The 20,162-nt window shown below is 39.2% G+C and overlaps 5 protein-coding genes across 11 annotated transcripts; 3 read left to right on the forward strand and 2 right to left on the reverse strand.

Annotated features, from left to right (window-relative positions):
- The first annotated feature begins 277 nt into the window (after nucleotides 1-277).
- On the forward strand, nucleotides 278-3,658 carry LOC131025177 (pentatricopeptide repeat-containing protein At1g01970). Its single transcript, XM_057954815.1, has 2 exons — nucleotides 278-885; nucleotides 2,485-3,658. The coding sequence occupies exons 1-2, from the start codon at nucleotides 454-456 to the stop codon at nucleotides 3,265-3,267; spliced, it is 1,215 nt and encodes a 404-aa protein (XP_057810798.1). The 5' UTR covers nucleotides 278-453; the 3' UTR covers nucleotides 3,268-3,658.
- Nucleotides 3,659-3,741: 83 nt separating this feature from the next.
- Nucleotides 3,742-6,604, forward strand: LOC131025178 (uncharacterized). Of its 2 annotated transcripts, XM_057954817.1 has the most exons (6): nucleotides 3,759-4,009; nucleotides 4,084-4,515; nucleotides 5,003-5,102; nucleotides 5,195-5,318; nucleotides 6,136-6,231; nucleotides 6,299-6,604. In XM_057954817.1, the coding sequence occupies exons 2-6, from the start codon at nucleotides 4,161-4,163 to the stop codon at nucleotides 6,434-6,436; spliced, it is 813 nt and encodes a 270-aa protein (XP_057810800.1). In that variant the 5' UTR covers nucleotides 3,759-4,009; nucleotides 4,084-4,160; the 3' UTR covers nucleotides 6,437-6,604. The 2 variants fall into 2 exon arrangements, with proteins under 2 accessions (XP_057810799.1, XP_057810800.1); XM_057954816.1 differs by having other exon boundaries at nucleotides 3,742-4,515.
- Nucleotides 6,605-8,745: 2,141 nt separating this feature from the next.
- On the forward strand, nucleotides 8,746-13,700 carry LOC131025179 (serine/threonine-protein kinase VIK-like). Of its 6 annotated transcripts, none has more exons than XM_057954823.1 (12): nucleotides 8,813-9,228; nucleotides 10,041-10,115; nucleotides 10,278-10,394; nucleotides 10,973-11,067; nucleotides 11,386-11,506; nucleotides 11,592-11,671; nucleotides 12,111-12,170; nucleotides 12,334-12,455; nucleotides 12,550-12,635; nucleotides 12,713-12,828; nucleotides 12,920-13,095; nucleotides 13,667-13,700. In XM_057954823.1, the coding sequence occupies exons 1-11, from the start codon at nucleotides 8,911-8,913 to the stop codon at nucleotides 13,044-13,046; spliced, it is 1,317 nt and encodes a 438-aa protein (XP_057810806.1). In that variant the 5' UTR covers nucleotides 8,813-8,910; the 3' UTR covers nucleotides 13,047-13,095; nucleotides 13,667-13,700. The 6 variants fall into 6 exon arrangements, with proteins under 6 accessions (XP_057810801.1, XP_057810806.1, XP_057810803.1 ...); XM_057954820.1 differs by lacking the exon at nucleotides 13,667-13,700 and adding an exon at nucleotides 13,306-13,643; XM_057954819.1 differs by lacking the exon at nucleotides 13,667-13,700 and adding an exon at nucleotides 13,316-13,643.
- LOC131025181 (transmembrane emp24 domain-containing protein p24delta9-like) lies at nucleotides 13,237-14,914 on the reverse strand. The gene is made up of 4 exons (XM_057954824.1): nucleotides 14,481-14,914; nucleotides 13,808-14,017; nucleotides 13,656-13,732; nucleotides 13,237-13,577 (listed from the first exon to the last, which is right to left on the reverse strand). The coding sequence occupies exons 1-4, from the start codon at nucleotides 14,703-14,705 to the stop codon at nucleotides 13,433-13,435; spliced, it is 657 nt and encodes a 218-aa protein (XP_057810807.1). The 5' UTR covers nucleotides 14,706-14,914; the 3' UTR covers nucleotides 13,237-13,432.
- An 884-nt stretch (nucleotides 14,915-15,798) lies between these two features.
- Nucleotides 15,799-16,598, reverse strand: LOC131025182 (uncharacterized). The gene has a single exon (XM_057954826.1). The coding sequence runs from the start codon at nucleotides 16,481-16,483 to the stop codon at nucleotides 15,932-15,934; it is 552 nt and encodes a 183-aa protein (XP_057810809.1). The 5' UTR covers nucleotides 16,484-16,598; the 3' UTR covers nucleotides 15,799-15,931.
- Between the last annotated feature and the right edge of the window lie 3,564 nt (nucleotides 16,599-20,162).

A 20,162-nucleotide genomic window follows, 5' to 3' on the forward strand; every position in this document is an offset into this window, starting at 1 on the left:
AAATAACTTGTTAAAATACCTATTTTAATACAAACTCGTTGAATCTGCCACTTTTTACCCGTTCAAACAACAATGCATTATTAAAATTTTAATAATGCATTGTTTGATACGATAATACTACATTATACCATGACATAAAAAATTATTTTATCAGACATGATTATCCCACGAATAATTTAAAAAGTTAATAAATTTAATATATTTTTATTAAATTGAGTACTTTTAACATACTTTTATGTATTTTTTTTTTAAAAAAAGTAGTACACGATTTATGTCTGCAACAAATTCCATTAAAAAAAAAGGAAGAAAAAAGTCTGCGACAAATTCTGGTAAATTCGAAGTCAAAATCCTAAGTAAAATTTGGTGTTTTACTTTTTACTGAGTGAATGCTCCTTTGCTCGTATCAATGAAATCCATGTAACCATCACCAGTTAGGTTTTTCTTCAATCGATTATGGCTTATTTCGCGCCTAAATTTTCCATCACGCCCAGCCCCATCTGCACATCCGCCTACAAAACTTCCATTCCCCTTCGCAGCTCACCTTTCGGAGCTCGGAAACCCCCCGACTCCCACCTGCTTCTGGCTTTCAATCGCGGCGGAGATAGTGGAAATGGAGTTAGAGAGATGGAGAGACCACCGGCGCTGAAGCGGGTTAGGGCGAGCCCCAATTTGAGCGAGGAGCAGAAGCTTGCTATCTCTCAACTGCCGCCGAAGATGACGAATCGGTGCAAGGCGTTGATGAAGCAAATCACTTGCTTCTCAGCTGAAAATGGCAGCGTTCCTCGAATGTTGGCGTTTTGGGTGAGGAACACGAAGCCGCAGAGAGCCGATTGGCTTGCTGTTCTTAAAGAATTGGAGCGGTTGAATCATTTTCTCTATTTTGAGGTTCGGTAGTTTTTTTAATATATATTTTTTTTTTCTGTAAATTATCTGTTTGCTTTTAAAAAAAAAATCTATTTTGAGGTTGAGGATTTTGATTTGTGAAGCTTGATGTTGTTTTACTTGTCTTGATGGGATTAATTGGTGAAATGTGAATTGGTTATATCAGAAATGGTTGGAGTTGTCGAAAGATTTCGAATGTGGTTGTATAGTAGCTCAATTGTATATGGATTAGCAGACCATAAACACTTTGATGTAGAATATCTTTAGTTAATCTCATAGGCTAGGCAGCTTGGTGGTTTTCAGCAGCGTCTTATTTGGAGAAGACGTAGCTAGCCACTGCTGCCGGAGTTTGAGGGGATCAGTAGTTATAGTTCTTGTTTTGCTCTGTCTTTAGTTGTGAGTCGGGTGGTTCATCCCCCGTTGGCCTTTCCCCTGCAAATAATCTTGTTATGACGAGGAAGGCTTAATAGGAGTGTCTTGTTGTGACAAGGAACAACATAACCAGATTTTGAGGGGACGGGTAGTTATAGTTGTTGTTTTGCTCGTCTCCGTTGGCCCTTCCCCTGCATATTGTCTTGTTATGAAGAGGAAGGCTTAACAGGAGCGTCTTGTTGTGACGAGGAGCATCATGACCGGATTTTGAGGGAACGGTAGTTATAGTTCTTATTTTACTCGTCTTTAGTGTGAGTCAGGTTCATCCCCCGTTGGCCCTTCCCCTGCACATAGTCTTGTTGTGATGAGGAAGGTTTAATAGGAGTGTCTTGTTGTAACAAGGGACAAATAACCAGATTTTGAGGGGATGGTAGTTATAGTTCTTGTTTTGCTCGTCTACGTTGGCCCTTCCCCTGCATATTGTCTTGTTATGAAGAGGAAGGCTTAATAGTAGCGTCTTGTTGTGACGAGGAGCAACATGGCCGGATTTTGAGGGAACGGTAGTCATAGTTCTTGTTTTGCTCGTCTTTAGTTGTGAGTTGGGTTCATCACCCTTCTTTGGCCCTTCCCCTGCACATTGTCTTGTTGTGAAGAGGAAGGCTTAATAGGAGCGTCTTGTTGTGAAGAGGAGCAACATGACTGGAGTTTTAGGGGATCAGTAGTTATAGTTCTTGTTTTGCTCGTCTTTAGTTGTGAGTCAGGTTCATCCCCCGTTGGCCCTTCCCATGCACATAGTCTTGAATGATGAGGAAGGTTTAATAGGAGTGTCTTGTTGTAACGAGGGACAGGGACAGCATAACCAGATTTTGAGGGGACATGTAGTTATAGTTTTTGTTTTGCTCGTTTAAGTTGGCCCTTCCCCTGCATATTGTCTTGGTATGAAGAGGAAGGCCTAATAGGAGCGTCTTGTTGTGACAAGGAACAACATAACCAGATTTTGATGTTCCTCTTTAGTTGTGATTCGGTTTTACCCCCCGTTGGGCCTTCCCCTGCACATTGTCTTGTTGGGGCGGGGAAGGCTTAATAGGAGCGTCTCCTCCAAGATTCGAAACTCTGATCTTCCACTGCACGATGCATTTCTTGTTTCCATACACAATTCTTAGTGCTCACTTTCTCTTTGAGGTGAAGCAGTAAAAAGTTTTAATGCAACTTTGGTTTGTTATTTCTTAGGTTGCTGAATACGCCTTTACAGAAGAATCGTTTGAAGCTAGCATTCGCGATTATACCAAGATCATTCACGGTTATGCAAAGCAAGACAAGCTGGGAGAAGCTGAACGCGCTCTAGAGGCCATGAAGAACCGAGGTTTCATGTGTGATCAGGTGACTCTAACTGCTCTAGTGCACATGTATAGCAAGGCCGGCAATCTCAAGCTGGCCGAAGACACGTTCGAGGAGATGAAGTTGCTTGGTGTGCCGCTGGACAAGAGATCCTATGGTTCGATCGTGATGGCCTACATCAGAGCTGGGAAACTAACCTCTGCAGAGAGCTCACTGAGAGAGATGGAAGCGCGACAAATCTATGCACCTCGAGAAGTCTACAAGGCGCTGCTGAGAGCATACTCGATGCTAGGCGACAGCCAAGGCGCTCAAAGGGCCTTTGACGCGATCCAGGTTGCAGGCATCATCCCCGATGCCAAGGTATGCGGGCTTCTGATAAACGCGTATGTTGCATCAGGGCAGACCCGTGAAGCTCGTATTGCATTCGAGAACATGAGAAGATCTGATCTCGAACCTAACGACAAATGCACGGCCTTGTTGCTGGCCGCCTACGAGAAGGAGAACCGGCTGAAAGAGGCGTTGGATGTGCTGATGGAGTTGGAAAGAGACAATGTGATGCTAGGGAAGGAGTCTTCGGATTTACTCGTGCAGTGGTTCCGTAGGCTAGGGGTCGTGGAGGAGGTCGACCGCGTGCTCAAGGATTTCGCTTCAAGGATGCACGAGCACGTTTTATAGCTCACTGTCTCGACCCCTAAACCCTAGCCGTGGAGCCTGTGCACCGGCTTCCTCAAACACATCGGGAGCTGCTCGTGTTCGTCTCGGGTTACATTCATACACTCCACAAGCGCCGGTATAGTTTCTTCCTTTCCGCCACTCCATTTTGTATGTTGATATTGGTCGCATGATGATGATTTAGTTATTTGTAACATAAAAAGTAAAGTTATTGTGCTATCCTCCTATACAAAACTAATCTCAGATAATCTCGAGTCAATTCAATCTCGAAAAAAAAATTATGTGCGCGACCATGAACGAGTGATAGCGACGATAGCGTTTCCTTGTTCATTTTGGAGACGATAATGTTTATTTTTATGATTTTGTTGTATTATGTTTCACGTTTCGAAATAAATAATAGTACTACTATATAAATAAGATATAATAAGTGCACAAAAAAAAGATATAATAAGTGCAAACAATAATATAAATATTTTTTTTTTGGTTCAGATAATAATATAAATATTATTTATCGCTCTAGAACTCTCCCAAAATGAAACAATATAAGATACGGTTGAAATCTCTTTTTCGCCCTTATATTTTCCGCGAGAGTGTGAGAGCTAGCGCGACACGTGGAGCGTCGTTGCCACGGAATTCAAAGATTTGGGGCTCCGACTTTGACCCGCGAGCCGTGTCCAATTTCCATTTTTCGACTGCGCCGACCCGACCCGACCCGGCGCGAACGCAGACCGGAAAATATCTGAAGGTTTGTTCATTCATGTACAGAAACATGAATTTCCAGTCTCCAGTTCTTCTCTGAGCTCCCAACTGTTTCTGCAGATTCCGCTGCCATATATTCACACACAATATTGTATCTATAGAAAGAGAAATTTATTCAAAGCTTGATACTCGCGATTATGGATTCCCTGTCATCGGTATCACCGTCTATCGTGCTCCCGCTCCGCCGCCACCACCACTACCACCGCCGGCGGCCGAGGTGTGCGTCGTTTACATGCAGAAAATCCGTTGGCGGATTTGGAATGTCCTTTGATTTCCGTGGAAGGAACCAGAACGCGCGAGTTTGCTCCAAATTGGGCGGGGAAGGTGAACAGGAGGGAGAAAATCAACGGCGAGATGAGGAGTTGGAGAGAGCGCTGCGGATGGACGGCACGATCCCTGGATCTTCCGATGAGTTCGTGAAGCAGGTGTCGTCACGCGCTTATGATATGCGTCGGCATCTCCAGCAGAGTTTTGATAGCAGTAGCTACGATGGTAAGTTTGCCCTAATCATGTTGGAATTTCTGCTTTAGCTAATGTAATAAGCAATTGTTGGAGATGAATAGATGATTAATTTAATTTTATACTCCTCTTCAGCTTAAACATTTAGATGAGTAGAGGTTGAATTCGTGTTCAATTACCATTTGATGTAACCGTTTGAGATACAGTGAATGCATCAACTATGAAAATGTCTACCTAATATTGATTGATCGTCTTGGTTTTAGGCTTTTAGCTGATTAGGTACGATTAACCACATGCCTAAGATCCTCGTGATCTGTGGATAAATGCAATTTATATCTGCTATTTATAGGAAATCTTCATCATCTTCATCCCTCTAGGCTGTTGTTTCCTGCGTGTATGGCTGCAAGCATGACCTAAGTTTAGATGGTGCTTGGTTTGTGAACTGCTTAGGCTATTGCAAATCTCTCAGGTAGACTAATTTTCTGTCTGCAAACTTTGTCTTTGAATGTCATACGCGCAGTATTGGAGGCAAACCCTTGGCGAGAGACTTCAAAATCTGTCTATGTGCTGACTCACCAAGAAAACCAACTATGTACAATGAAAACTCGTAGAAATCGAAGGTGATCTGGAATTGGTCTCAATTGCCATGTCTTGTATTTGTTCTGTGTCCGTACTTTCTTCCAATGTTCCTCAGAGCTTATTCACGATGCAGTGAAGTTGAGAAAGAGCTTGGACTTCTGTTTTCTAAAGGAGGGAAGCAGAGAAATCAGTCGAAGCAGCCAGGAGCCAGTACCAAATTTCAGATGCTCGTTGAGGATGTCCGAGAGGGTGTACTGGTTAGTTGCCCTACTTATTGTTCCTCTGTCTCGTTTCAATCCGAGCTTAATTTTAAGGACATGTGAAAAGAATATGTTTGAAACTGGCACTTGTCCATGAAAGGCAAACGACGATTTTCTTACGATATAAGAACAAGTGACGGTTGAAATGCCACGAACTTAAGCATCATAATGATTCTTAACTTCTAGAGGAGTGTGGTACATCCCTTCTGTAACATTTTTCATGCTGGATACGAATATATAATTTCATACTTCTCATCCTTACTATCATGTTATTTCCTTATTTAGACGGGAAAATCTGCAGTAGGAAAGTTTCATTCTGAAGGGTTGGTACCAGATGGTCTAAGCTGAAAATTATGCTATGAATCAGGCCTTAAGGTCTGAACTGATAACTTCATTCTACGATTTTAATCTTCGTGCCACATAAATAAATGAAAAATGAAGTCTCTGCTGCTTTAGCCCCCATACGGACATGACTTTGGGCACCGGGGAGAGAGCTGCATCGCATTGGTAGTTCATTTCCGCAGCAAAATCCAAACTAGATTATAGTGAGCTTGCTAATCAAAGGGGTCTCCTATTATTTATAGGATTTTGTATCTGTGCATAGACCGAATCGCACCACTTAAAAATTGTATATGTCCTAAAAAGTTGTTAGCGTGGAGATCAATTTGCCAATCCCATCCTTCACTCTGAGAAATATTGCAAGAATGGCGCCACGCTAGAGTAAAAGTAACTAGAGAATAATATCCCCATCATCTATTTTTCGAATCAGTCGATTTCCTGAATATGGTTCTAAAAGGTTTCTGCTTGTCCTAAGGTATTTGAAGATCAAAATGAAGCTGCAAGGTATTGTGATTTGCTTCAAGGAGGAGGGCAAGATTGCGAAGGTGTTGCAGAGATAGAAGCCTCATCAGTAAGCGGCTCATTCGATCCCATGTCAAATTGAACTCTATGTTCTGTTAACCAAAATCTGGTTGCAGGTGTTTGATCTTTGCCAAAAGAACAGGGCTCTTGCTGTCTTGTTCCGTCGGGGTAGGACGCCACCTATGCCGGAAAGCCTTAAGCTTAACCTCGGGGCGCGTAAACACTCTCTCGAAGATGAAGAAGACTTGGCTTGAAGGCACTGGAAATGGGTACATACATGCTATACATACACACTTACAGTTCTATAATTTACTGTGAAGCTAAGATTGACAGGATTAATTTCGATATGTATATTGATTATACTGTATATAGTGGAAATGTTACATCCAAATTGGAATGGAACTTTGATTTTATCTGATTAATTTGCTGTTATATGAAATTTTGGGTAAAACAGCCAATCCTGGCCATGTTAAAATCTTCATCATCTTCTTTAATTTCCCACATGCTTCTTAGACGATGCCACGTGGCGTGCATTGGTAATAATGAATTAGAAATATGATCCGATCTTGTAATATTTGATTTTTTTTTTCAGAAATTATCAATTAGCTAGAGATCTATTAAAAAGTTTTAGTTGTCTAGTTAGGGCTTTTGTATTTTCAATACAAAAAAAATATCCACAAAATTACATTGCCGAATCATTTGTCCCGTCTCAATTTCAAACAGCATTCGTAAACAAAGTCAGATGAGAATCAGATTCTTCAACTTTAATCATATGTCGAAATATTTCTTAACTACTAATGTTTCCTCCTTTAAATTCCAATAAGGCCCCACCTCCAAAGAAAGGCATGCATGCTGCCAGCGGCCAAGGGCACGAGCGCACACGCCTACTGTGTGACTGGGCAAATCGTTTGGCTGAGGAACTCGCCAATTAATTGTCGCTGACTCCGTCCCATGAAACATGATCCAATTATTTTCGGCACGAGAATTAAGAAATTGATATTTTGTGTGTTAAGTGTGGTAGGTGAAAAAGTGAAAAGGTGAATAAAGGATAAATTTTTTACCATTTTTAGAAACATGTCAAGTTTCGTAGGACAAATCAAAAAGGAAATTGGGTCATGCATCGTGGGACGGAGGGAGTACTTGCTTCATATTGAAGTGTCCCACATTGGATTGGAGATAGTGGCATGAGCCACTTTATATGGTGAGACAAACCCTCTTCCTTATAAGGCCTTTTAAGGGAGGAATGAGCCCAATATCCATTTCTAACATGGTATCAGAGCCAACCCAATCCAATGATGGGCCCTCCAATATCGTTGTCAACAGATGACGTTTGGGATAGTCCACGCTGCGCGTGCGGGGGATGTATTGAAGTGTTCCACATTGGATTGGAGATAGTGGCATGAGCCACTTTATATGGTGAGACAAACCCTCTCCCTTATAAGGCCTATTATTCTTTTAAGGGACGAATGAACCCAATATCCATTTCTAACACTTCATCTGTTCACAAAAAACAAGTCTTGGGTGAGATCTACACGTGTTTTATGAAAAAAAAAAAACTTAATTATGTATTTAGTGATCAAAGAAATAACTTCATAAAAAAGAATAATAGTTAGTGAGATTATTTTTAAAGAATGATTAGGACATTTTTTTGTGTATGGACAAAAAGCACAAATTATAACATGTTTTCGTCATATTTATTTATTTCCTTAGTTTTGTTTTTCATTTCTTATGACTATCTTCTTTTCTTTTATTAATTTTTTAAAATATATTTTAATCTTATTAAATTAAATTTTAAATTGTAGTAATTTCTATTTCAGTTGATTTTTTTCCCACTTTTTAAGCATAATTATTTAATAACTTTTTTAATATTAAGTATTAGTTTGTGAAGATATAATTAAACCTTATTTAAATTAAATACGAACATAAAGATCAAGATATATATAATGTGTGGGAAAATGGGTATTATGAATAGTTAAAGTCGGCAAAATATGAGAAAATACTATAGTAGAGGAAGTCTGTGTTGGAAAAAGAAAAATCCAATTTCTAAGTTTGACTAAAATTTACTCTATTTTTTTTATGAAAGTTACGATGGTTATCTTCTTCTTCTTCTTCTTTTATTTTAATTAATAGTATTAAATAAAAAAAAACTGTGACATAGAAAACTTGAAACTATCACTTGATCAACACATGCACACAACAATCGTTATCTTCTATTTATATAGAGTAAACTTATGTTCTTGTGTAACAGCACGCCAACCACATAATAAGACAAGTAAATGACACTTTGAAAACCATATATGATAAGCTTATTATATACGACCAATTATCTACTCTTTGTAGAAACCTGCAATTCTTACCTATTTTGACAGTTTCAAACTCTATTATCGAAAGCTAGTAAATTTCTTATTCACAATTTTTTCAATTCTGCATATGTCCGAAAAAGAAACAAATTCAATTCGAGTTTGATTTGGTAATCATAGATACACAATAGCTAAAAGTCAAACGACTGTTTTCGGCAAAAAAAACTACCTCAAAAATGGGGTAAAATAATTCGGACTGGAGTCGTGTTAAAAGTCAATCCGTAGTAGAAAAGTAAAAAATTTTGCAGGTTAAAATATGAGTAGCTCAAATCAGAGAGAGAGAAACCAAACAAAACGGTTACTAATTTGCGGGTTAACTCAGCAAAACGAACTGCCCCCAAAACCAAACAATTTCCGATCTCGGATCCATGAGCGGAGGCGAGGGCAGCTCGGGGCACTCTGCCGCCGGAGACGCGGCGCCGCCGCCCCCGCCGCCGGCCGACATAGAGAAGAAGAAAGAGAAGGCGCGCGTGAGCCGGACGTCGCTGATTCTGTGGCACGCGCACCAGAACGACACCGCGGCGGTGCGGAAGCTGCTCGAGGAGGATCCGTCGCTGGTGGCCGCTAGAGACTACGACCACCGCACGCCGCTGCACGTGGCGGCGCTCCACGGCTGGATCGACGTCGCCAAGTGTCTTATTGAGTTCAAAGCAGATGTCAACGCTCAGGATCGCTGGAAAAACACTGTAAAATTCTCTCGTCCTTACTTCTCGGTGTATTTCTATTGCGTGTGCCTGTGCAATTGTGAAGTGTTTATATGTTTTTTACTGGCAATTGACGAATTTGATCGATAATTTGATGTCCTGAGCTCTGCTGCGTGAAGCTATCCGGATCGATAATGATGGGGTATTGTGTAGCTAGTTCATCTATACCGACATAAGCAACGATCCAGCTCAACAGATTAGGATCAAGGGAAACTAACTTGTAATTGGTAAATTTCAAGCAAGTATCAATGAGACAGCGAGAAATCTCGTTTCTATTCCTACCAAAATGCAAGCTCACTAAATTGTTGTATGACGTTGTTTCCTCGAAAATTTGACCTTTGTTGAGATAACCAGCAGTGAGCTCGAGATAGGATGTGTATTTTGCTTGTTTATCTATGGATTCAAGGTTCTTTTATATACGTAGTGTATGACACAACTAAGGAGCACTGTGCATAGATATATAACCATCTGCAGCGACAATGGCTAATTCTACTATTGAAGTTCTTACCAACTATTGGTTTCGCTACTTTTTACTTTGGAGTGATATGAGTTGCAGTTTAGATCCATTGTTATTATTGTTTGATGATCACATGATGCAAATGTAGTGTTCATGCTGAGGCAAGTTCCTATCCATGGTGTGCTTATATGTGCCAAAGGACATCTCCTAGATAGACCCTGCACTAACATTTCTTCTTTGTTAGTTCTATTCCTTGCTAACATGTTATGGACAGTAGTAGTACTTGTTCTCAACTTATGAAGCTGCTTGTTTATCTTAAGTTTCTATCCTGAAACAGCCTCTAGCTGATGCTGAAGGAGCAAAAAGATCTGTCATGATTGAATTATTGAAATCCCATGGTGGAGAATCTTATGTAAGTCTTATGCTTCTGAATTGCATTTCTACCACTGGGAATGCTTTGTCTACTTGGATCACGAAATCCCTTCCCATTTCTCATACTTCCTTCCTTATGCTTTAACCTTTTCTTATTTCCTATGTGAGTCTCATTCTATAAGTATCATTTTCCATATCACAGGGCCAGAATGGAAGTCATTTTGAACCAAGACCTGTAGCACCCCCTCTGCCCAACAAGTGTGACTGGGAGATAGACCCTGGAGAGCTGGACTTCTCTAACTCAACTCTTGTAGGGAAGGTCAGAAATATATTTATGACCTCCTGCTCAATCGACTTGAATAACTTGTGAGCTCTGAGTTCTTTGGAAATTTCGATACCATAATATGAGTGATAACCCTAGAGCTCGATAAAGCCTCTTATGAATCGAAATCAAATTTTGGGAATGGGATAGTGCATGTAGAGTCCTTTCTCTTTCCACTATTTAAAATATTTACTTTTTCCATCGAACTGTAAATGAAACCAAGTTTGATTTCATTAAACTTTTGTTTGTCTCGTAATACAATCTGCATTCAGATCTGCCCTCCTGGATTTTTTGAAAGTTGTGTGTGGACCTTGTTACTTTTGTCCTCCATTTCTCCTTTGTGATATATGCTTCATATACTACGTGACACGAAGTGAAAGAAGTGAGAAACCAAGACTGTAGTTTGCCTTTGATTGGATTTCCATTTTGTTTAGGGGGGTGCTTATCCTTATTTTTCCTGACAACTTTCTGTGTTTCTCTTTCCTTTACTAATAAAATCTGTTCGTCTACATGTAATTCATCTCCCTTTTCTATTCTCAAAACTCATTCTTGCTTATGCCACTTGATATTGACAGGGTTCTTTTGGTGAGATACTAAAAGCTAGTTGGCGGGGAACACCAGTAGCTGTCAAGCGAATTCTTCCGAGCCTTTCAGATGACAGATTAGTGATGTATAGTTTTTCACATCACTATTTCCTACTTCCAATTTCCCATTATATGAGTATGTATAATCTTGCCCCTTGAATGCCTGAATGAGACCTGCACGGCTGCACGAAGTCTGTCATAAAATATCAAGATTGCTTAAAACTGTCTGTTTTGCGTGCCTCAATCCATATGCTGAACTCAGATTATGCTGAACTCAGATTTTGTTTTCTTTTACTTCATTGGAGTTCTTCTCCTCAGTTACTTATATGTAGTATCTGTATTACCTGTTTACTCCAGCATCTTTTCCTCCTATTTATTTACCTGGTCTCCTTATCACAATACAGTCAGGACTTCAGACATGAGGTCAATTTGCTGGTGAAGCTTCGTCATCCAAATATTGTCCAGTTTCTAGGTGCTGTTACTGACAAGAAGCCCTTAATGTTAGTGACAGAGTACTTGAGAGGGGTGAGTAATATGTTTTCTGTGAGTAGCAAAGTACTGCAGTTCACTTCAAAGTGTCCCATCCATAATTGTTATATCTTCTTTATAGGGTGATCTGCATCAACATCTAAAGGGAAAAGGGGCCTTGAATCCATCAACTGCAATCAATTTTGCAATGGATATTGCCAGGTAAAGTGGGTTTATTGTTCGTTTTGGTTTGCCAGATATATCCTGAACTTACAGTATGAGTTATTGATCACACGTCTCAGTCCCTCTCTATTACAAAGCTGTGTCTCTTACTTTCGTGCTTACCTTTTACTAGTTGTGCAAAAATATTAATCTGAATGCGTACCTTCAGTGCCGAGTAACCTGCTATTTGGAAATAGGTGGGGGTGGTGGGTAGGGGGGAGTCAAGGAAAAAGGCTTGGGTTTCCCTAGTTCTGTCAGGTTTAGACAGCAGAAACTGAATCTTCACTAAATTTTAGATGTTTGTGGTTTCCTCTCTCTGAACATATAGCATTAGGTAGCGATGACTATATCCCAAGTATGAAATGGGCTAATTTACGTTATCACAGTACTATATAATGTGTTTTGTACTTGTCTGAATGTTTTAATCTTGTTTGGACAGAGGCATGGCGTATCTCCACAGTGAGCCAAATGTTATAATACACAGAGATCTTAAACCGAGGTTAGTAGGTGGTCTCATGTATGGTGAGAATACAGATTAATTTCCTTACACAACCATTTAATTGCTGCCTATCTCCTTACGGCTCGCAATGGAGACCATGCTGACTGTCTGTTTAGATTCTCTGCTCTGTCTCTGTATGATGATAAGCGTGGTGTTGCTCCAGGAATGTTCTACTTGTCAATAGCAGTGCCGACCATCTAAAAGTGGGAGATTTTGGGTTAAGCAAGCTCATCAGGGTAAAACATTCTCATGATGTTTACAAGATGACCGGCGAGACTGGAAGCTGTGAGTAGTTATATGTAATACAGACCTACTAAGTGCAGCTGGGAGTTGAATCGAGTTTTAATACTGTATATTGTCTTTCGTATGACCTCAACAGACCGTTACATGGCGCCTGAAGTCTTCAAGCATAGGAAATATGACAAGAAAGTCGATGTTTTTTCTTTCGGGATGATCTTATATGAGGTAAAGTTCTACTTTGATAATGGCATATGATATGACAAACCGGACAGAAGCTAAAGTGAGTGTTTTAACTGTTGCAGATGCTCGAGGGAGACCCTCCGTTGTCGCATTATGAACCATACGAAGCAGCTAGATATGTAGCAGAAGGACACAGGCCAATATTTAGGTCAACAAAAGTTATCCCTGAACTAAAAGAGTAAGTATGTTTATATGGAATGTGGGTTTATTCTTAATGCCATTTTCTTCATTATCTGCGTAAACTTGAAAGGTGTCGTGTAATCGTGCAGGTTGACTGCTCAGTGCTGGTCTGCAGACATGAACCAGAGGCCACCTTTCTTGGAGATTTTGAAGACTCTTGAAAAGATAAAGGAAGCAGTACCCCCTGATAATCACTGGCACCTATTCGCGTCGTGAAGCACCAAATCTCTGTCCATTCGCCCGTGGACGTCGTTGCTGGACCAAGGTAATGTTGTTTTACATGGAATTTGGCAGAATTGTGATCATTCAGTTATATTCAAATTAGTGTTGTGTGTGGCATTTGATTAACATGAACACGAATGGCTCTGTGGAATTTCTTTCCTGCGCAATCTAATGAAAAAAAAAAGAAAAAAATGTTTGCTACTATCAGATTATGTTTTTTGCTAGTAGAAGATTATGACACTGCTTCTCTAAGTCTAAGCTAGGTTCCTTGTCTCTAAAGATGAATGTTGCAAGTTCAAAAACATACCATCCCTTCTGTGCTAAACTGTCGGAATACAAACGCGTTTCTTGCTCGACAAAATTGTGCAGCAAGAATGAGTTTAAATAAGCTTCTTCTTTTGGAAGAATGACTTCAAATGCCAGAGCTGCAGCCCTGTGACAGATAAGGAAACAAGAAGAGACAGAAAACTCAACCAAGCCATTTTGGAGTTGGTAGATATATTTAGCTGCTGCATTTCTCTTTCCCTGTGTACACAACAACTAGTATTAATTCAACATATCACCTCAACTCTGTGTTGTTTGAGACCAGAATTCTTATCTTACCTTTCGCGTAGATAATATATCTCGTCGTGAATGGATTGGACTGTATCGTACATTCTCTGCAGCTCGATCTCCATTGCCTGCTCAACATACATCGTCTCAACAAATCACATGAAATCATGATCAAGATCGAGCACAGAAGCAAAGCCACTCACCGCAATGGAGCCTTTCTTGGCAATATTGCTCCAGTCCTTGGCTGCAACGCCCGACTTCCATTCAAAGTCTACGGTCATAAAAGTCGAAGGTCTCGTCTCAGCAGCGAAGAAGCACGCCATGTAATCACCGCCATCCGTCGCCTGAAACGCAAAATGCCCCCAAACCACATTTTCTGCGTAGTGATAGTTGTTCCCGTATGCTGAGGTAACCTATTCAGTTCCAACACAAACATTCAAATTAGTTACACCATTTTTTTAGTGGTTAACAAATAGATTTTGGCCAAAGTTACATGCCTTTTTCCAGATAATTAGATAGATTGCTCATAGAAAATAGGAAAAAATGCCAACGTTTCCAATCAAGAGAATATGAATCAATGCCATCATAGTATTTTTTTTTTTTTTTTTTTTCACTTCAACATTTCAACAAATCATAAACTTGTGCACTAACTCATCTTAGTGATCAGACTCACTCAGCATGTAAGGAAAAAACCCTATTCAATCAATCACATCCAAACAATAAGAAACATATCATACATTTTTAAATTCTTTTCAATATATTAGCAAACACAAATTGAGGCACAATGTAGAATGGAAATGACCCCAGATTACGAATAATAATCCCAAAAAAAGAAGAAAAATAACACAGACACACAGTAGAAAACAAAGAGAATACCCGAATAGTGATTTTATGGGAATCTGGCAAAGGCAAGCCTTCATTATAGTTGACGACTTGGTATTTTCCGACGGTCATTGAATTGGTCTTGATATCTTCCGCTATGCATTTGGTGTGACCCGTTTCCAGATCGAATCGGATCGATTCGACCCGCGTCACTAACAACCAAATCGCAGCCAAAGCCACAAACACATCTCCTCTTTCGATTTTAATCCCCAAATTCATCTTCAAAACCAAAACAAATTCCGATGATTTAAGAGGGTTATTATCTCCTCTTTCTAGGTTGGCGGCATCAGATTAATCGTGTGTGTGTATGTGTGTGTGTTTTGGGGTAATAAAACATGAATGATGCTCCCGATATTTGTGTAGCTGTTGGAGATGAAATTGGAAATCTCAGAGGTGTAATGCAGTGTTTGTTCATGCTAATCAATTTCTTCATTTTCTACTACGTCTGCTGAAGCCCCGGAAAAATTCTTCGACTGCATCAATGCCTGCCACGTGCCGCTCTTACTTTTTTTTCTTTTCTTTTTTTGTGGAATCCTTTTTATTTATGTTTTAGTTGTCATCTTATTAATCATTTTAATTTATAGAACTAGAATAAACCATAGAAACATGAACTAAATCATCTTTGAAAAAACAAATTAAAAATCATGTAACGTTGTGGTGAAACCTAATATATTTTAATTAATTTTTTTTCTTTCTAAGTGTGTATGCTATTGTGTTTAATTAAATCAATTTACGTACTTATGTGGATCACTTGTCAGTAATTAATTGGGTTATTAGCCTCTAAATGGGCGAACTTTTATTTTTAGCCCACAAATACACGATTTAGCATTTTTTCTGATTTTTGACATCGACTTGAAAAAACTCTATTTATTGTTGAGGTGGATGTTGGAATACATGACGTGCACTACAAAATATGCACTAGTAAATTAGAATTTTTTTTGTCAATGTAAAAAAAAAAAAATGCCAAGTTCGTGTATTTGTGGGCTAAAAATAAAAGTCATGTTAAATTTCAGAAAATATAAAAAATTCCTATAATTACAGGCTAATAACCTAATTAATTATATTTGATTTTCTATTGTGTTTATAGTTAGGAGGAGTCATACCTATTTAGAATCGGAAAGGATTTTACATATAGTATAATAAGGCACATTTTTTCTGATCAATTCTTGTCTCAGATGCACATTTCTAATAATGCAATTTCATTTTGCAGATGCGAAAAAAAACAAAAAGCTCAGATTTTTCCAACCAAATTGGGCAGTTTATAGAGCAGAACATCAAAAAGATTTAAATGTAACATTACGAAATCAAAGAATTTCCCAGTAAAAAATTCAGTGCATTTTATTGCGGGGATAACAATTTCCTATCATCAAGAAACTCAGAAATTCTCCCAATTAAATTACCTCGACCTCATAATTGAAATCGATCTGAAAACGTATTAGTCAAATTCAAGTCGCTGCCTTCTTCTCAGAATCATCCGATTTCTCTTCCGCCGCTTGATCGGTCGATTTCTCCGTCTCCTTCTCCTTCTCCGCCTCCAGCTGCTTCACCGCCGCCTCCTCCGCCTCCAGCAGCGGCGCGTAGTAATCGGAGTGCGCCTCCATACACTTCCTCAGAGCAGACGTCGCCTGAAAGCATTTCTCCACGATATCCTCCTTGTTCTTCTCCCCTTCCTCCACGCACTTCTCCCAATCAGTGAACGTCTCTCTGCAACCGCCCGCTTTCATGAACAAGCAGAATCCGCACTCGCCCTCCTCCTCCTCCTCCACTCCTTCTCCATCGCCGCCGCCGCCCCCTTCTCCGGTCGAATCTTCCGAAATTGGGGATTTTTCGTCTGGTTTGGGTGGATCAGGGGACTCTCGAATTAGGGCTTCGGGGCGGTCTGCGGGATCGGATCCGGGTTTGGATTGGTCGGATTGGAGTGAATTTGAAGGAGACATCGCGCGGCTGGAAGCGGTGGAGGTGGAGCTAGGGTTTGCTTGTGAGGAGAAGTGCTCCATGGCTGCCGATCTTAAACCTCTCGCCTTAAACCCTCTCTTTCTCTCTCTCTCTCTCTCTCGAAAAAGAATAATTTAAAATGGTTTTGTCAAATTGTGTGAACTGCAACATTGAGATGCGTCTTGGCGGACAAGCTAAGTTTTAGTTTTATGTTAATTATATTTTTAATCCAATATCCACATATTTCTTTATTTAAATACGTATAAAATTAGCATATATCTTATGATAATATATATTTCAATTATAATATATACATGTGGTAGATATTAAAATAAAATAGACAAATAGATGTATCTAATTATAATATAATTTGTATTACTAAATAGTCTAAATTAATTTAACTAATTACTCCATATAATATTATAATCATTGTTGATATTTTATAATCATTATAGAAATGAAAATATAATACTATTAAAAAAATTCACCCAATTCATGAGGTTGAACTTGAAATTTGGTTTTTATCATATAAAAGCTAAAAAGCATAACCATAATAAAATTATTTTTCAACCTAAACTACAAAGTACAAAGTACAAATGTAATTTATATATATATATATATATATATACATATATATATATATATATATATATATATATGAGAGGTTCAGGAAAGAACCATAAATAAAAGAAGACCGGAGAACCATTTCCAGCCATTCGATCATCAAGATCTACGGTGGATGCATCATCTTGTTGGATGAATGCAGATCCTGGGTTCGAATCCTGAAGGAAGCATTTTATTTTTATTTTTTTGAGTGCATTAATTTTAACAGCGGATGCATTAATTTTTACAGTGAATGCATTAGATTTGATGGTTCTCTCGTTCTCACAAATAATGTAGTTCTATCTAGAACCACACCATATATATATATATATGTATATATATATAGGGAGAGGTTCAAAAAAGAACCATAAATAAAAAAAGAACGGAGAACCATTTTCAGCCATTCGATTATCAAGATCTACGGTGGATGTATCATCTTTTTGGATGAATGCAGATCCTGGGTTCGAATCCTGAAGGAAGCAATTTTTTTTATTTTTTTGAGTGCATTAATTTTAACAGCGAATGCATTAATTTTTACAGTGAATGCATAAAATAATGTAGTTCTCTCTAGAACCACACCATATATATATATATATATATATATATATATATATATATAGGCAAGTTTAATTATTTGCTGGCCTAATTTGCTCAAATTAATTTCTTCGTTCAATGCATAAAAACAACGAGCATTTGCACTCAATATACAATAAACTATTTTAGATTTTTTCATATATATAAAATAAATACCAACTCAATTATTATATAAAAAATTATAAATACAATAAAAAAGTATAATTAACTACAAATATTTAAATAAAATCTCATAATTACTTAATTTAAATAAAATCTCATAATTATAAATACATAAAATCTCATAAATACTTATTATATGGAATATTTTTAACTAAAAATGTGTAAATTAAAATATTTAAACATATTTATTTTTCTTTTCAATTGAAAATCGAGTGAAGATATTTGACTATATTTATTGATTATGTTAGTTAAACTTTATCGGTCGAATTTTCGGCGAGTTGCAAAGTTTTTTTTTGAAGGTAAATCCAAGCTCATATATTAGCGAATATCATGAGAAACAATGTCCCTAAGCCATTTAGGGAAGTCATGTGTCCAACAAATGGACTCGTTACACGTTCTTGCCTTTTGCGCTAGAAAATGAGCCACAGTATTGGCTTCTCTATACATATGATGCACATTCAAAAGGAAATTATCTCTCGCAACATGAAGGATCTCCGCCAAGTGTGCAGGGAGGCAATTCACATATTCTTTTTCGTTCGCCATAGCTCTCGCCGCCAGAAGCGAATCAGTGAAAATTTCCACTGCCTCAACATTATGCTCCATACACACAAAAATTCCCTGTATGACAGCCATAATCTCAGCTTTCATTGCGGTCGACGCCGGCTTCATCCGTTGAGTTCCTGCCACCACCAGACAACCATTCGAGTCTCTGCAAACAAAACTCACTCCATACTCGCCCTTCGCCGGATCAAACAGCGCATCAACGTCCATGCGGTAAATTCCAAAATCTGGTCTTTCCCATTTCTTTTTTCCCAACTTCACTCCCAACCATCCATCTTTGCAACGCGTTGCACAAGCATCTGCAAAACATTCCAGCAACGCTTTACTCATGTTTTCATTTGGCGCTTCATATTCCTCTTTCTGCCCATGCTTCATTTTGCACACATAGTCCCACGTTTGCCATAATAAAACACACCAGATCTCGTACTCCTCTCGTGAGTATTCTCTTCCAATCATCTCCATTCCCTCCACTCTCCTCAGACTTTTCCAGAACATCGAATTCTTCCACACTTTTCGAACCATCGGGCATAAAATAGTAGCATGTGCTGTTGTACCCCATCTGTCATGGCAAAGCTCACAAATCCCTTCCACCGGTACATGATGGTGCTTAAGGTTCACATCTGCTGGAATTATATTTTTAATCACACGCCAAATAAAAATGTGCACCTTCGGCGGAATTGAAGCACTCCAAACCAATCTGCTCCAAAGTTTTCGGTCTTCTCTACATTGATGAGGGTGTTCATAATAGTAATCCATTCCCCAAAGATAAGCCGACTTAATTGAAAAGGAACCCCGTTGATCATACTTCCATTGTGGCCGATCCTGAGCACCATGCTCCCCTATCGGCGTTTTAAGAATCTGTTCCGCCTCAAAGCTCCCAAACATAGACTCAATTTTGGGTTTGTTCCAAGTTCCCTCTGGCGCCAACAGTTCACTGACCGTGTGAGTTTCCTCCCCAAAAGCATTCTCTCTCATCCCGCTGCCTGTCATCAACAGCCCATTAACCCCGCCAATCCACTGGTCTCTGAAAGTTCTGATCTTTTTGCCATTGCCAACACTCCATAAAAGTCCTCGATTCACCAGCGTCCTACTGCCAGCAATAGACCTCCATGCAAACGATGCTTTCTGGGGAATCTTAGCATTCATCACATCTCCATCTCGATAGTACTTAGCTCTAAAAACCTTTGCAACCAAAGTATCCGGTTGTGTCATCAATCTCCACACTTGTTTTGCAAGGAGGGCGCAATTGAATACTTTTAAATTTCGAAACCCCATGCCACCCTTCGCCTTTGGAACACACATGGTCTCCCACTTCGCCCAATGCATCCTTTTCTTATCTTCCTTGTCACCCCACCAGAACGATGCACAAATTTTATGAATGTCCTCACAGATTGCATCCGGGAGTCGGAAGCATTGCATCGCGTAGGTAGGAACGACTTGGATAACTGCTTTAATCAACACTTCTTTGCCACCTGACGAGAATTCGCGTTGGCTCCAACAATGAAGTTTTTTCTCCACTTTTTCTTTCAAGTACCCAAACTGCACACGTTTATTCCTTAGAGAAAAGGAAGGAAGCCCAAGGTATCGTTGAATCCCCACACCAGATTGCACATTCAAAATTCCATTAACCTTTCTCTCATCAGCAATGTTCGTATTCGGACTGAAGCATAAATAAGATTTTTCAAGATTAATGGCTGACCCGATGCTTCTTGGTACTTCCAAATGATGTCTTTCACAGCTGCCGCCTCTCTCTCCTCAGCTTTGAAAAAATTAAACTATCATCCGCGAAGAACAGATGTGTGATGCTAAGTTCTCGTGGAA

Source organism: Salvia miltiorrhiza, chromosome 5, assembly GCF_028751815.1.
Source record: "Salvia miltiorrhiza cultivar Shanhuang (shh) chromosome 5, IMPLAD_Smil_shh, whole genome shotgun sequence".
In the NCBI taxonomy this organism is placed as follows: domain Eukaryota; kingdom Viridiplantae; phylum Streptophyta; class Magnoliopsida; order Lamiales; family Lamiaceae; genus Salvia; species Salvia miltiorrhiza.